The sequence below is a fragment of the Garra rufa genome, chromosome 7 (genome assembly GCF_049309525.1).
Source record: "Garra rufa chromosome 7, GarRuf1.0, whole genome shotgun sequence".
In the NCBI taxonomy this organism is placed as follows: Eukaryota; Metazoa; Chordata; class Actinopteri; order Cypriniformes; family Cyprinidae; genus Garra; species Garra rufa.
The window spans coordinates 9872166-9887967 of record NC_133367.1 but is presented as its reverse complement, the minus strand read 5'-3'; the positions used below and the strand labels follow the sequence as shown (position 1 = coordinate 9887967).

The 15802-nt window shown below is 36.5% G+C and overlaps 1 protein-coding gene across 1 annotated transcript in view; it reads left to right on the top strand.

The window, feature by feature from the left end:
- Positions 1 to 15802, top strand: part of LOC141338425 (NACHT, LRR and PYD domains-containing protein 3-like) — a 134492-nt gene that overhangs the window by 10894 nt on the left and 107796 nt on the right. Inside the window, exons 5-7 of the mRNA XM_073843971.1 lie at positions 191 to 2021; positions 2523 to 2693; positions 8236 to 8409. Of these exons, the coding sequence (XP_073700072.1) occupies positions 191 to 2021; positions 2523 to 2693; positions 8236 to 8409 (2176 nt within the window). The remainder of the gene's footprint in view (positions 1 to 190; positions 2022 to 2522; positions 2694 to 8235; positions 8410 to 15802) is intronic.

Below are 15802 nucleotides of genomic sequence, written 5' to 3'. Positions count from 1 at the left end.
ACTGCTTCCAGCACTGGCAATATTTTTTTCTCTTCCCAATCACTGTTATGACTCTTATGTCGTTCAAATCATGCGTTTGTAACCTGCCCTGTTTCTTCCAATGACAGACTTCCTTTAGACTTCCACATTCTGCTCTGTACATAACGAACCCAGAAACTAAACAATCTGTATATTTTATTGTTGTCTTTAGATGAGCTGACCTTCCTTCATCAGCTAAAATGTAGCCTAAAGAAGAAATATCAATGTGTCTTTGAAGGAATTGCAAAGCAAGGTGACTCTACACTTCTGAATAACATCTACACAGATCTCTATATCACTCAGGGTTGTAGTGAACAGGTCAATGCTGAACATGAGGTAAGACAGATTGAAGTTACTTCCAGACGTCATGAATCACAAGAAATACAGGTTGAATGCAAAAATTTGTTTGAAGCACCTGAACAAGACAAGCAGATCAGAACTGTACTGACAAAAGGAGTTGCTGGCATCGGAAAATCAGTCTCTGTGCAAAAGTTTCTTCTGGATTGGGCTGAAGGAAAAGAAAATCAAGATATCAGCTTCATATTTCCTCTTCCATTCAGAGAGATGAACTTAAAAGAGAAAGAAAAACTAAGTTTGATGGACCTTATATCTCAGTTTTTCCCAGAGATAAAAGGATTAAACCTTGAAAAGAGGGGTAATTTCACATTTCTGTTAATCCTTGATGGTTTGGATGAATGTCGTCTTCCTCTGAACTTTGATGGAAATGAGACATGGTTTGATGTTTCATCACCAGTCTCTCTGGATGTTCTTCTGACAAACCTCATCAAAGGAAATCTGCTTCCTTCTGCTCTCATCTGGATCACAACCAGACCAGCAGCTGCCAGTAAGGTTCCTCCTGACTGTATCGACCGGCTGACAGAGATACGAGGATTCAATGATTCACAAAAGGAGGAGTACTTCAGAAAAAGAATCACGGATGAGAATGTGGCCAAAGAAATCATCGATCATGTTAAACAATCAAAGAGTCTCTTTATCATGTGCCACATCCCAGTCTTCTGCTGGATTTCAGCCACTGTTCTTCAGAACATTTTAGAGGCGAAAAGAAATAACGTTATGAAAAACAGTCAGATTGATGATGCCTCCAAAACACTGCAGGAGTCAAATACTGAAGACACTCCCAAGACTCTGACACAAATGTACACACACTTTCTCAGATTTCAGATCCAGCAGAGCAGACGAAAGTATGATGGAGAATGTACACCAGATGTTTCCTGGGATAAAGATGCCATCTTTTCACTGGGGAAACTGGCATTTCATCAGCTGGAAAGAAACAATATGATCTTCTATGATACAGATCTGGAAGCCTGTGGTATTGACGTCTATAAGGCATCAGTGTATTCAGGCATGTGTACCCAGATCTTTAAGGAGGAAACTGGGATTGTTCTTGGTACCATGTACTGCTTTGTTCACTTGAGCATTCAAGAGTTCATTGCAGCTCTTTATGCACATCTCTTTCTAAACATAAATAAGAGAAGTATATTTGTTCATGACTCTACAGAACAGGACAACAAAAGTGAAACCATGATTGATTTGCTCAAGACTGCAGTGGACAAGGCACTAGAGAGTGATAATGGACATCTGGATCTTTTTCTTCGATTCCTTCTTGGTTTGTCACTCCAGTCTAATCAGCGACTCTTACAAGGTCTTTTGACACAGCAAAATGGAAATGACCAGAGCAAAAAGGAAATAGTTCAGTACATCAAACAGAAATTGGAAGCTGATCTGTCTCCAGAGAGATCCATCAATCTGTTCTACTGTCTGAATGAACTGAATGACAAAACTCTGGTAAAAGACATTCAGACCCACCTTAGCAAAGGAAGTCTCTCATCTGCTGATCTTTCACCTGCCCAGTGGTCTGCTTTGGCCTTTGTGTTGTCGACATCAGAGGAGGAGCTGGAGGAGTTTGAACTTCAGAAATTCAAGAAATCAGACGAGTGTCTCATTAGATTATTGGCAGTCCTTAAAACCTCCAAAAGAGCTCTGTAAGTTAATCCTTTTTTGCTTTCATCTGACAAATACATTTGTTTAGAGTTCCCATGCATCCTGGAAAACCTGTAAAATTATTATTCAAAATAATTACTGATTTTTTTTTTTAGTCCAGGAAAATGTGTGGGAAATTAGAGAAATATGAAATGTGATAAATCTTGTTGTTCTGGAAAATTATTTAAAAATATTTTTGTCTTTTTCTTTAGCTGAGGATGAAGAGTTTTGTTCTTCTTGAAACTCTAGTAGGAAAGTGCTTTGTTTAGGGTTGCTGAGGTTTGAAGAAAAGAAAAAAAGTATTTTGAATGATGATAGTTAGTCCATCAAAAGTCCTCTCAGATGTTTGCAGTAAATGTCAACAGATAATCAGCTAACCATGGAACTTACACTTTTTTTGACTGTATAATTCATTGTAATTAAAGCTATAGATACTATTTTTATTATTTGTATTTAGCAACTGTATTTAATCTAATGATTCTGTAATCTTATTTCTGTTGTAGGCTAAATGATTGTGGCTTAACAGACAAAAGCTGTTCATCTCTGGCTACAGTTCTTGGAGCAGATACCAGTCTGAAAGAACTGAACATGAGCAATAATAATCTGCAGGATTCAGGAGTGAAGATGCTCTGCACTGGACTGGGAAATATGAAGTGTCATTTGGAGATACTGAGGTAAGTTGTGTGACAATAGACCAAAATTGAGCTCAACAAAAACATAAGGTGAAAAACAGACTTTGATAATGAACAAGTCTGTATGCTGTGCATCAAGATTCTTTTATATTTACTAGGGATGCTCTGATCAGGATGCTTTGAGATTTATATAACTGATATGTAATCTCTCTGATAAACATTCATCTATTTTCAGATAGAAGTATTATTATAGATGTTGCTTTTGTTATGTTTTGTTACATTTTTACAGTAATTATGTAACATGTAATGTAACGTAATGTGGTTTTATTTGTTCAGACCAACCCGCCATATTACTAATGTATGGTTCCGTATAAAATCCCTGATTATTTTGGTACATAAAATCGACAGCCGTTTCCCCCGGTAACGGTCTCGATACTGAACCCCTCATCGTCTACTTTTAGAAAAAGGTTAGTGGTTAGTTATTTTGTGCACAAATTTCCTGTACTGTATTACTCAACTTCAACTGTAGTACATGTATCGTATCTGCGACCTTGGGTGGTGTCCCTATGTTTGGCTTACACAAAACTTTTCAGTCCTGATCGCCACTAACCACCTTCTTTTTGGGTGCTACCTATGTTCTGGGCTCTCGCCAAACTTGTCCAGCTTTCGCCAAACTGCATTCGGGTCGCCCCTAAAGCACCACCTTTAACTTGGTCACAAATCTTTCAATATGCAGTAACAATTGAAATAAATGTCATAAACAGACTTAATATTTTGTACTTCACGTGAAAGAAATTACGCTGCTGTGATAAAAAAAATACAGTGTGATCAGTACTGTATATCCAATCACTCTGCGCCGATAATTACTCCTGTAACCATCGTTGCTAAAACAACCATGGAACGAGCTTAACGTTCCACTAGCGACTAGTGATTCCTTAATTGCCCAACCCGTTAGTAATAAAAAATACTGTTGTCAGTCGCAGTGTTACAACAATGGAACGACCTAACATTCCACCAACGACTAGCAATTAAACCCTAACCAATCCAATAATTATTGGGATCCTACAGAGCCACAGACTAAGCCAAAGACACTTACCCCTCTATTGTAGGTCCGTCCTCACTTTGATTCCCCGGCGCGTCTTTCCCTCACAAATTCTCTGCATGGTTTCCCGGTTCGTAGGGATATTCCCCTCTTTCGCGGACGAGCCCCCAACTGTTAGAATAAACTATATTCTATAATCGCCGATTCAATCTGAGTTGAGCCACACAGCACAGGATACAGGTACCTGGAACCAAGAATGACAGACACAGTAGTAGTGCATTTCATTCAAGGCTGGTTTATTGGGGAAAGGTAGTTGGTATTTATAAGTAAATATAGGGAAGTGAAATATTGGCTGTCAGCAGAAAGATGGAAATGGTAGATGACATCCTTCCAAGGAGACAGACAATCCCATGATCTGTCATTACATCATTTGCTATATTCCAAATACAATAGAGAACACAAGATACAATGTAAGAGACATATTACAAGGGACACAGGATGTTATAGAATCTTACACTATTGTTTAAACAGAGTAATAAATAATCACTCATTATACAGTGAACATTTTAATATGCCTTTAAAATTGGGTTTATACCTAAGGTGCGCAATTATTTTCAGGGAAACGCATGGCGAATGTAGTTCCAGGCAGCTTTTGACCGCATTACGTGTCCATATCACTTCGCCACACATAATTTCAGTTATTTAAAAATTCCTTACAGCCTAACAGCTAAATAACCAAAACCCACAACGACACTGGCCAAACTAAATACGGTAAACAATAGGATAAAAATGTCAGATTATTTCTGTCACGAGCCGGGTTTGAGTCTCGTCATCTAGTCTGTTTCTATCTATGTCATCGCTTTCACTTTCTCTCTTCCCCAGCTGTCAGCTATTGCAATCTGGGTTCGCGCCGATTGCTTCGGCACCTGATCCCCACTATGCGCTAATTACGCTCTCTATTTCTACCTGTTTGTTTCTGGGCTTCACTGCCAGATTATTGCTCTTCACACCTACATGCTGATCTACGAAGTCTTGTCTCTCGTATAAGTTTCTGTCCGAGTCAAGTTAAATCTTGTCCAGTCCAGTCTAACACTGTCTCCCTGGTTTGCGACTATCCTGTCACTGGACTCTCCCTGCTGGTTCTTCCGTGCCTGCTGAGGAATTCTTCTACGCCGCGCCACCGGGGTTTGCGCGCACCTGTTACACAGTGACTTTCTGTTCAAGTTTTTTCCTGAGTCGTCCTCGCCCTGTCTGCACTTCAACTGGAAGAGGACAGCAGACACCCTGAGTTTATTCTGAGCCTTTTGTCTAAATAAAGACTTTGTTTGTTTTTTCCCTGGCCTTCGCCTCTGGGTCCTTTTCTTTTCGCATAACAATTTCTATGTTTTAGCCACAAAATTACGTTTTATTATGTACGGAAAGCACATACTCCATTTCTTCCTCTCTCTCTTACAGACGCACACACACACAGATAGCACACACGTTGTCTCTGTCCGGCGTGGGTAAAACAATTATAATGCTGAAGGTGAGGTATAATTCATATCTCTTAGTTAAATAAAGTTATTTGAAAACCTTACGTGAGACGTAATTTTTAGAAACAGGTCGAGTGATTGATGTTGCACTCTCTCTTTTTTTCTCTTTTAAAGTGCGCAAATAACTTCCAATCACCATCACGTCTGACTATAAGCGAGCTGCACAGTTGACACAGGAATTGTTGCTTGCACAATAGAGGCAGTGTCGCATCGTTGCTAAAGTTTATAAATTTAATATAAATATAATTTAATAAAGTTTATAAGTTTCTTTTTTTTCTTTTTTAGATTTTAACTATTCATCACTCGCGCGCTCTGTCCTGGAGCGTTCATGCACACTCGAAGCGCACACACATATCACCAGCTTCACATAACTCTGTTTGCAGTGCGTATTTTTTAACCGCGCTTGTGTTAACGGAATAACATACGTGCTAATGTTGTTAGCACTGCTCTGATGATTAACAACTACGTGACATTTCACGTACCTTACAAGTGAGGTAACAACGGCACTGTTCCTGAAGAAAATAACCTTTTGAGAAATGCACAGACACGAAGCTCGAACACCAGCAATTGCTGTGCAAGTTAATTCATGTCCGCACGCATCATGTATTCCCTCACGCATTGACATTATCTAATTGTGATTGGTTCCTGAGATCGGCCAATTTAGTGAGTACCGATCGAGTCATAAAATGTGATTATCGGCTGATGCCTATCGATCGGAGCATCCCTAATATTTACACATGCCATGGTGTTCTTTTTCTAATTTGGTTTGTCATTGACACTGTCCTTAGCCAATTTGTTGTGATTTACCATTTAAAATATGCATTTGGTAATGTTCAAAGTAGGTATAACTTAAGTTGCATTTGATTGTACATTTTTATGTATTATGATATAAATCAGGTGTGTAGGATGTTTTGGGTTCTAATCTGCCCATGTCTTATTTTTTCCCCCTTATTAAAATCAGATATGTTAATTAGTAATCGTATAGGCAGAGCAGGCACACAATTTCTGTTTTGTTTTGTGATTTTAATGCAATGATTAGAGTCTCTGCAACGTTTAAGCCACTGGTTCTAAATTCCAGTCCTTGCATTCCCCCACTCTGAATGTCTCTCTTTAACACACCTTATTCAGATCATCAGCTCGTTAGAAGTGAGCTTCGTGCATGAACTGCGTTCTAATGTATTGCATGTATTGCTCTTTACTCCCTGAGCACGGGATATCCATTGAAGTTTACTTCACTTCGAAACATTCTTTCTTGGATTTCCCTGTGCCATTGCCTGTAGCGTCTTCACACACATATGAAACTTACTAGAGAGTTTTTAAGTGTGACATAATATACCTCTGTAAATAAATACAATTTAAATTCACTCTCTTGCACACGTCAATACCCTTTGAATGGAACATATACGTTCCCTTCGAACTGGAATCATGACAGAATATCCTGTGATGTCCACTTTGCAGGGCACTTACAGTCGAATAGAACAAACGCCTGAAGCAACAAGAGAAACATACAAGATGCGCAGAGCGGGGTACACAAGGACTGGAATTGAGAACTGCTGGTTTAAGCAATAGATTGAAGTGCTAGTGTGTGAGACTGTGCTAGAGCCACAAGAGAATGTTTGTCACTAAAACCATTGCAGAAAATATTCAGATGATTAAAAAAAGGACTACAATTTATTTCCCAAGTTTAAAAAATAGTAATAATAATGTTTTCTGTCTGTTCAAAGTTTTTTCTCAAATATGGCATGACAAAATGAGATTCCAAAAATTTTCTCTGTAGAAACATTTGCCTCTAATATGTCACTGACTTCATCCAGTATTTAGATTTTTGTACTAGAAATGAATGCAAAATAGTGCATATTTAATTAAATAATGCCTCATTTGCATGTTTAAACCTAACACTTTAGAAATTTGTAATACAGAAAATGTTTGCAATTATCAATGTAATCAATCAACTGGTGATAACTATTAGTCTTTTTTTTTTACCTGTTCACCAACAGTATCATTAATTTAGTTTTCTCTAAAGCATGAGATTACAACGGAAGTAATTTGATTGCTATAGAGAAAATTAAATAAAATTAAATAAATTTGACCTTCAAGGGGGACCTAATATAATAAAAGTTCCAAGAGTCTGTCTTCTATACTTTCTTCCCTGCAGTCTGGGTATCTTTTTGGAATAGTTATTCATATTTCCATATGGGTAGCAGTATGGGACTGAACTTGCCTACCCCTGCCCTAAATATATCCCTCACATAAGACTTTCTGCAGTTTTAGATCTTTAAAAACTTTGTTTTGAAGGAGTTATGAGCTGCTTTCCAAATATAAAAAAATGTCCTATTAAGGTCATAATTTACTGATATTGCTATCCTTGTGAGGATATTTAGTCTCCATTAAAAAAAAAAAAAAAAAAAAAAAAAAAACATTTAAAACTTGACAAAAAGTAGTATTTGAGAATGTCTGAATATATACCCAAATCCATAACCTAATAAAAGTAAGCAATTACGTCTAAAATATCAAGCTGCTCTTGAAGCATCTTGGAGATGTTGCCACTGTTCTTCTGGATTTAAGGCCATTTCACACTGAGCAGGATGCGAAGAAGCGAGGCATATTGCCAACGAGCGGTGCTTTGGATTTGATCAACTTCTGCTAATGCAATGCATTTTTCCCCAGATATGTATCTCATATATGGATTTAACATCATCCGCTGCTCAATATACAGCATTAAATTAAGATAAATAAAGTTTGGTTCCACACCATAAACACAAACTATCTAAAATGTTTAATAATACATCTTAAAATATAATTGATGAACAACTAGCATCAAGCCATTTTTGAAAATATAGGGATCTATTGTTTCAATTCAAAATCGTCATTGTGCCAAATGTTTGCATTCAGTGTGAAAAGGCCTTTAGTCTGTCTAAATTTGTATAAATAAAATATAATTCTGTTTAGGGATTTCATTATTTAGGTCATTTCTAGAATAACTGATTAATCATTTTCATTCTGGTTCTAGGCTTTCAAACTGCAGTATCAGTGAAGAAGGTTATAAAGCTCTGGCTTCAGCTCTGAGATCAAACCCTTCACACCTGATAGAGCTGGATCTCACAGGAAATAATCCTGGACAATCAGGAGTGAAGGAGCTCAGTGATTTACTACAGGATCCAAACTGTCAACTCAAGACACTGAGGTGAGACGTGATGAAATGATGTTACATAAATGTGTAATTTATTAATTGTTTTAGCTATACAATAACCTGGACAATTTGTTGCATTAGAATGATTATAACAGATGCTGCAGGTTTTGTTGTACTGATGATCAAAGTAAGGTTATTTTCGTGAACGAAAACTAAGACGAAAACGATTGATCAAAAAACATTTTCATAAACTGAAATAAAATAAAAACATCAAAATAAATGAAAAACTAAAACAAAACGAAACTAGCAACAGTTATTGAAAAACTAACTGAAAGAAAATAATAATTATGAAAAAAAAAAAAAAATCAAGTTCTCACCCAATGGCGGAAAAATAATAAAGAATGCAACCTCATTTCTAAATGACGACTCCCCATGTCTATTAAACCTTTGAAAAATTCTTACAAGAACATTCAAATCTGTATTTGCACTGCCGCTGACACAGAGAGAGCAGTCATCATGTTTAGGTAAGAAACAGTCTTTTCAAATGCCCAGTAATTCATATTATCACAGCAATACTGGGATTAAAGATCATAGTTTTGATATAAACATTGATGCCTATGGTAGAGATCAAAGTAGAGCACGTCATCTTTTTAAAGTTATATTTGTGTCAATTGCATTGTTTCACTACTAGGCAGAAACAAAGTTGGCAGTAACTGTTGAAAAGTGAAAGATTTGTTCAAAAACCCTGATTCATCCAGTAATGTTTTTATGAGTGAGTCATGTTTATGATTCATTCAAACCACTTTTTCATAAATGTAATATTAATAATTGGTGTTATAAATACATTATATTTTAAATACATATAGCAGGGGTGCCCAACCCTGTTCCTGGAGATCTACTATCCTACAAAGTTCAGCTCCAACCCTAATCAAACACACCTGAACCAGCTAATTAATCTCTTAGGTAGCCCTGGATAATTACAGACAGCTGTGTTGGAGCAGGGCTGGAACAAAAGTCTGCAGGTAGGTAGATCTCCAGGAACAGGGTTTAGCACCCCTGACATATAGCATGTATTAAAATGTTTAATAAATCATTCAAATGAATTCAACCCTTTTAAACAGACTGCAGCAATTAATATTTTGGGTAACACTTTATAATAACTATCCGTTATAACTAGTTAATAGATCATTAATAAACTGTTAGTTAATGGGTAATAAATGACTTGTTAAATAACAGTTAATAGTTTGTTAATGATTTATAACTATCCGTTACAACTAGTTATTAGACCATTAATAAACTGTTAGTTAATGAGTTATAAATGACTTGTCAAATAACAGTTAATAGTTTGCTAATTATTTATAACTGTGCCATATAGATAGCCAATAGATAACTTACAAGCTGTTAGTTAACAAGTTATAAATTACTTGTTAACTGTATTTTAATGATTTATAACTATACCTAATGAAATATTAATAGATCATGAACAAGCTGTTAGTAAATTACTTACTAAAGACTTGTTAAGTATCAGTTAATAGTTTATATATGTTATTGGGACGTTATTCTAAAGTTGCAACTATTCTTCATTTATTAACTGTTAGTAAATGAGGAATAGTTGCAACTTTAGAATAACGTCCCAATAACATAGATAAGCTAATAACTAACACTTAACTAATATATTAACTCACAATTTACAGATCAGTTGTTCATAGTTTAACCATCTACTAATACCAGTGAAACTTTGTAGAACAGCAAATGGATGGAACAAGTTCAAGCTACAGAAATTTGATGTGATATTTAAAATATAAAAGTTTTGTACCTCAACCTTGTTCCACCCATAGGCTTTTCTGTGTACTGTATTTTACCAAAGAAACTCCACAGATGAAATGTTGAACATTGTGTTTCATGAATAGAAACACACATACTGAGCCATCACATGGCAGAATAGCAGTATACAACAGAATACAAACCCATGAGGTTTGGGCACTTTTTTGTGCTAAACATGAAAACAAAATAAATAAAAATCTAGCCATTGGCATTATTGATATGAACATGTTTTATCACACCTTGGACCCTCTATACTGAGTGAACCAGCAGCGATGTGCAAAATACTGAGATAAATCCAGGTACTGTCTGGTGAAAGAAGTCAACAGCGGGTACTTCCAGTAAAAAGAAAGCTACACCTGTGGACCATGCTGTGCACATAGACAACAAACGGTGACGGTAAGCAGGACTGTTTGCTATCTTTTCATTAAAGATGTTTGATCAGGATAAAGTGCCCAAACCTCATAGGTTTGTATTCTGTTGTATACTGCTATTCTGCCATGTGATGGCTCAGTATGTGTGTTTCTATACATTAAACACATGTTCAACATTTCATCTGTGGAGTTTCTTTGGTAAAGTACAGTACACAGAAAAGCCTATGGGTGGAACAAGGTGCACAATATCACATCAAATTTCTGTAGCTTGAACTTGTTCCATCCATTTGCTTTTCTACAAAGTTTCACTGGTATTAGTAGATCGTTAACAAACTATGAACAACTGATCAGTAAAGTGAGTTAATATTTTAGTTAAGTGTTAGTTATTAGCTTATGTATGTTAGTGGGACGTTATTCTAAAGTTGCAACTATTCCTCATTTACTAACAGTTAATAAATGAAGAATAGTTGCAACTTTAGAATAACGTCCCAATAACATATATAAACTATTAACTGATACTCAAGTCTTTAGTAAGTAATTTACTAACAGCTTGTTCATGATCTATTACTAATTTATTAGGTATAGTTATAAATCATTAAAATACAGTTAACAAGTCATTTATAACTTAACTAACAGTTTGTAAGTTATCTATTGGCTATCTATAAGGCACAGTTATAAATATATAACAAACTATTAACTGTTATTTAACAATTCATTTATAACTCATTAACTAAAAGTTTATTAATGATCTATTAACTAGTTATAACGGATAGTTATTATAAAGTGTTACCATATTTGGTCTCACATTATTTTGCTTAGTTTCAAACTGGGGGGAAATCGTCATCTCTGTTTAATCTCTACAAAACTAAAACTAAACTATACTAAACCTAAATAGAAATGTTCACAAAATAAAAATGAATCTAAAACTAAGAAAATTGTTAATAAATCTAATAAATCTAAACTAATTTATTTATTTAGTGATGTCCTTCAGATGAGCCGGAACCAGTTTTTCAAATGACTTCATGACCACAGACGTTAGCGCCACAGGTCTGTAGTCATTAAGCCCTGTTATCTTGGTTTTTTTGGAACTGGGATAATTGTGAAGCATTTGAAGCAGGCAGGGACTTCACATGACTCCGGAGACCTGTGATAAGATGGGGGCCAGCTCGTCAGTGCAGGTTTTCAGTTAGGCTGGTGTCACACCTTCTGGGCCTGGTGCCTTTCTTCTTTTGTTCTTCCTGAAGATCTGGCGCACATCATCTTTACTAATTTGAAGTGGAGGAGAGGGGAGAAGGGGTTGCTGTAGGTGGTAATGGTTGTGTGAAGAGAGGGGTTTCGAATCTACAATAAAACTCATTCAGGTCTTCAGCAAGTCATTGATTCACCTGAGAGCTTGGGTAGGTGTCTTGTATTTTGTGATGGCTTTCAGACATTTCAACTCTGAGCTTGGATCATTCGAAGTTAACTGATCTTCTAACCTTTTTGCATTGGTCCTTTTAGCCACTCTAATCTCTTTATTCAGTGTGTTCCTGGTCTGATTGTACAAGACTCTATTCTATCCCCTTTTCTGTAGGCATCCTCTTTGGTCTGACGAAGATGTCTTGAGTTTTACTGTAAACCAGGGGTCCCCAAACTTTTTTCTGAGCGGGCCACATAATTTTCTTTTCTTTAATGGGGGGCCGGGTCGGTTTATAAAAGAAAATTCCATGGGCTGGACTGACTATTATTATTATTATTATTATTTTATTATGATTTTACCTGTATTTATTATACCTTTTAATGCTAGAATAGTTTATTATTTTTTTTATGCACCAGACAGACAAATGATCATTTCTTTTCAAAAGATATACAGGTGCTTCTAAGGAAATTAGAATGTCATGGAAAAGTTCATTTATTTCAGTAATTCAACTCAAATTGTAAAACTTGTCTATTAAAGGCACAATATGTAAGTTTTCGCCGCTAGAGGTCACATTTTTTAAAAACAATAACAGAGGCGACACTTGATGATGCAATTACGGAGCGTAGAACGATGGGAAATGTGTTTTCACAAATCATGTTCACGGATGAGATACTGACTTTTTTGCCTACCAATCTTATTGAGTATCACTGGAAGAAGCTATTGTAGATAGTGTTTGAAGAGGCACTCCTCCTCTAACAGAGAACTGCTTAACTTTACACTTAGGATGTACTCACACTAGGCACAATTGCCTTGAACCGAGCCTGAGCGCGATTACTCCCGCTGGCCGCGCACTCAAACTCCGGCCGAAACACACTTACGTACGAGATAACGGAGAAAATAACTTTTTCTAATATTCTACCTAATAATTAATAATAATTCATCTATGCCGTTCATTGATTTTCACCTTTTTGTATCTGAGAGTTATTACGGAGAGTGAAAGAATATGAACGTTAGTTAAAGAATTTGCAGCTTTACTGGCAAACACAGCTTTACTGTGCTCTGACGCGGTTAGCGCTTAACTTACACTATGCGTACCGCGCCTGAGCCCAACCGAACTGCTCTCTGGCCCACCTCTTTCAGCCAGGACAGGGCCAGCTAAACGAACCGCGCCCGAGCGCGGCACGGAGCACTTACACAAGTCAAACGAACCGGGCTTTGGGCATGGTTTAAAACGTCTAGTGCAGAGATGGGGACTCGAGTTTGAGACTCGGACTCGAGTACGACTTAAGTCACACACACAGTGACTTCAGACTTGACTTGAGACTCGTCCTCGAAAGACTTCAGACTCGACTCGGACTCGAGCTGCGGGACTCGTGAACAATGTTTATTTTTTTAGGAAACAACTAATGAGCTCGCAGTTATTCCCCTGCCTCCTTTTTTTTTTTTTTTTTTTTAGGCGCGGCTGCCACACATGAGAGGACAACAAACACAAGTCGACTGCACTGCCATTCAACATTTGGATTTAAAAACTTCAAACAAGACGGCCCAAACAGAAGATGCATAATAATAATATTAATACCTAAATTATTTATAGATAACGTTTGTGTATATAGGCCTATATGTAGGCTACAATATATATTATTTTGATACAATAATCGTTTGTAAACATTATTAACAAACGTGCGTGTTTAGCCTATTTGAGCACTTCCGTCAGTGAACAAGCAGCCTACAAAACGCTAAAATAAATAATACGTTTAATTAAAAAAGTAGCCTAAATAAGAATGTTAAATAGGCTATTAAATAAACATTTGTTGCAAAAATTCCTTAAATCTCGCCCGGACCTTGTCTGACAGCTCATCAGAATACTGGCCCGAGTCCGACTGGAACTTTTTTCTTTCTCTTTCCCATTACACAGTTGCTGTTTTTAATAGCAACGTGATTACATTTATTTTCATTTATTTAGTTTATGAAGCAAATTTAGAAATATATTTGGAACACGTTTTGTTTGTGAAATTTAAGTTTTTGTTTTTTTAAAGTAGGCTAACCACCAAGCGGCCAGCGACAGACAGATCAATTTAGCTCTCTTAAGTCATCACAATTTCAATTAAAATCCATAGATATTAAAAACTTTAAAGCATATCACAATATTAGTTTTATCGAGTGAAAGCTGAAACTGGCTTTGCAGGACATGGAGGTGCCGGTGCAATGTGAAACTTCATTGTGGCTCATAAAGGTAGGAGTAGTAGATATCATCCAGAGCTGTAAATAAACAATTTTAAATAATTCAAATCGAAAACAAAACTCTTTCATTAGCTATAGGCCTAATCCATAAAGACACATTTAGGCATTCATTGCGTCCGATGAGCAGATGACGAGTCAGAATCATCAACTTCACCTTTGCGACAAATAGTTTATTAATAAATAATTCGAATATCTCCTTACTTTTCCCCAGACACATTCATGGTAATTATTTTTGCTGGGGCTTTGCGGTCAGCTTTAGTGCATTTGAACGCGGAACTTACAGCTGCGTTGAAGGCACCTTAGGTGGCGCGGTATTGGGACAGTCGCAGCCTTTGTTTTGCTTCCACCATGTAAGCTGGCCTGACTGTACTTTAGTAGGCTAGTGTCTCCCAAATATTGCTCAATCTCTTTTATTTATGCTGTCTGTTAGTGGCGCAGCAGTCTGATCTTCTTCATTCATATTTAAGCGCGAATGAGAACCATTTCGCGGGGGATGAAAGGTGTATGAAAAAAAAGAGAACATTCAAATCTTAAATTTTAAAATCGAATGTCAACCCACCGAACGAATATTCGAATAATCAAATATTCTGGTCCAGCCTTAACAGTGAAAGGGTAGGCTTTTACAACGTAAACATGGCTTATGGGGACATCTGTGTCCTCATAAACCAAACGGCTTAAAAAACATACCAAATGGTGCTTTCTTATTTTTTGATCTGTACTGTACTGTGTGTTCATGCTACAAGGCAAAATACAGATATTAACCTAAAAGTAAAGCATTTTTGGTGTTTTTGTCATGTTGAAATAGCCTGTTATACTTATTATATACCAAAATAAAAGCAGATACTGTATGCTAATCGATAAAGGAGTAATAACATATTACATGCTTTGAATTCCTTATATATAGCTATGCAGTGTTGGATGGGTCGCCGTGCGTGATGCAACACTTATTATAACCAGAGACTTAATATAATAAAGAGACTTGAGACTTGACTTGGACTCTAGCTCAAAGACTTGAGACTTGACTTGGGCTCTAGCTCAGAGACTTGAGACTTGACTTGGACTCTAGCTCAGAGACTTGTGAGCATCTCTGGTCTAGTGTGAGTACACCCTTACATACTGCGACATACTGACATAATGACATACTGGTCATTTATTTCACCCTTACGTTTGCGCTTCACAGAACGTGCAGGCAAAGCATAATCATGATCCATAACTATGTTATTGATTGAGGTATAAATACTAATATAAACAATATAAATATAAAATATAATAGTATCGATCAAGACTAGCTACTACTTTTTCTTCTTCATCTCTTCTTTGCTTCTGTTCCCCTTTGTATTTGGCGGTTCCGCCCTATATATCTATGGTTCCGCCGGAAGTTAGAGAAACTAGAGGGGTCAAAGGTTATATGACGCCATAGACGGGCGACAAAACGGAAATAAAGAAACGCGCCGTGTCTTCGAATTAAACTATAAATTTCTCCGGATTTGAAAGTTCGTGGAAACTGTCGGGATAATGTAAGTACACAACTAAAAAAAATATATAACATAGATATAGTAATTTTTGCTATTTTTAAAGCTGAAAAATTACATATTGTGCCTTTAAATACATT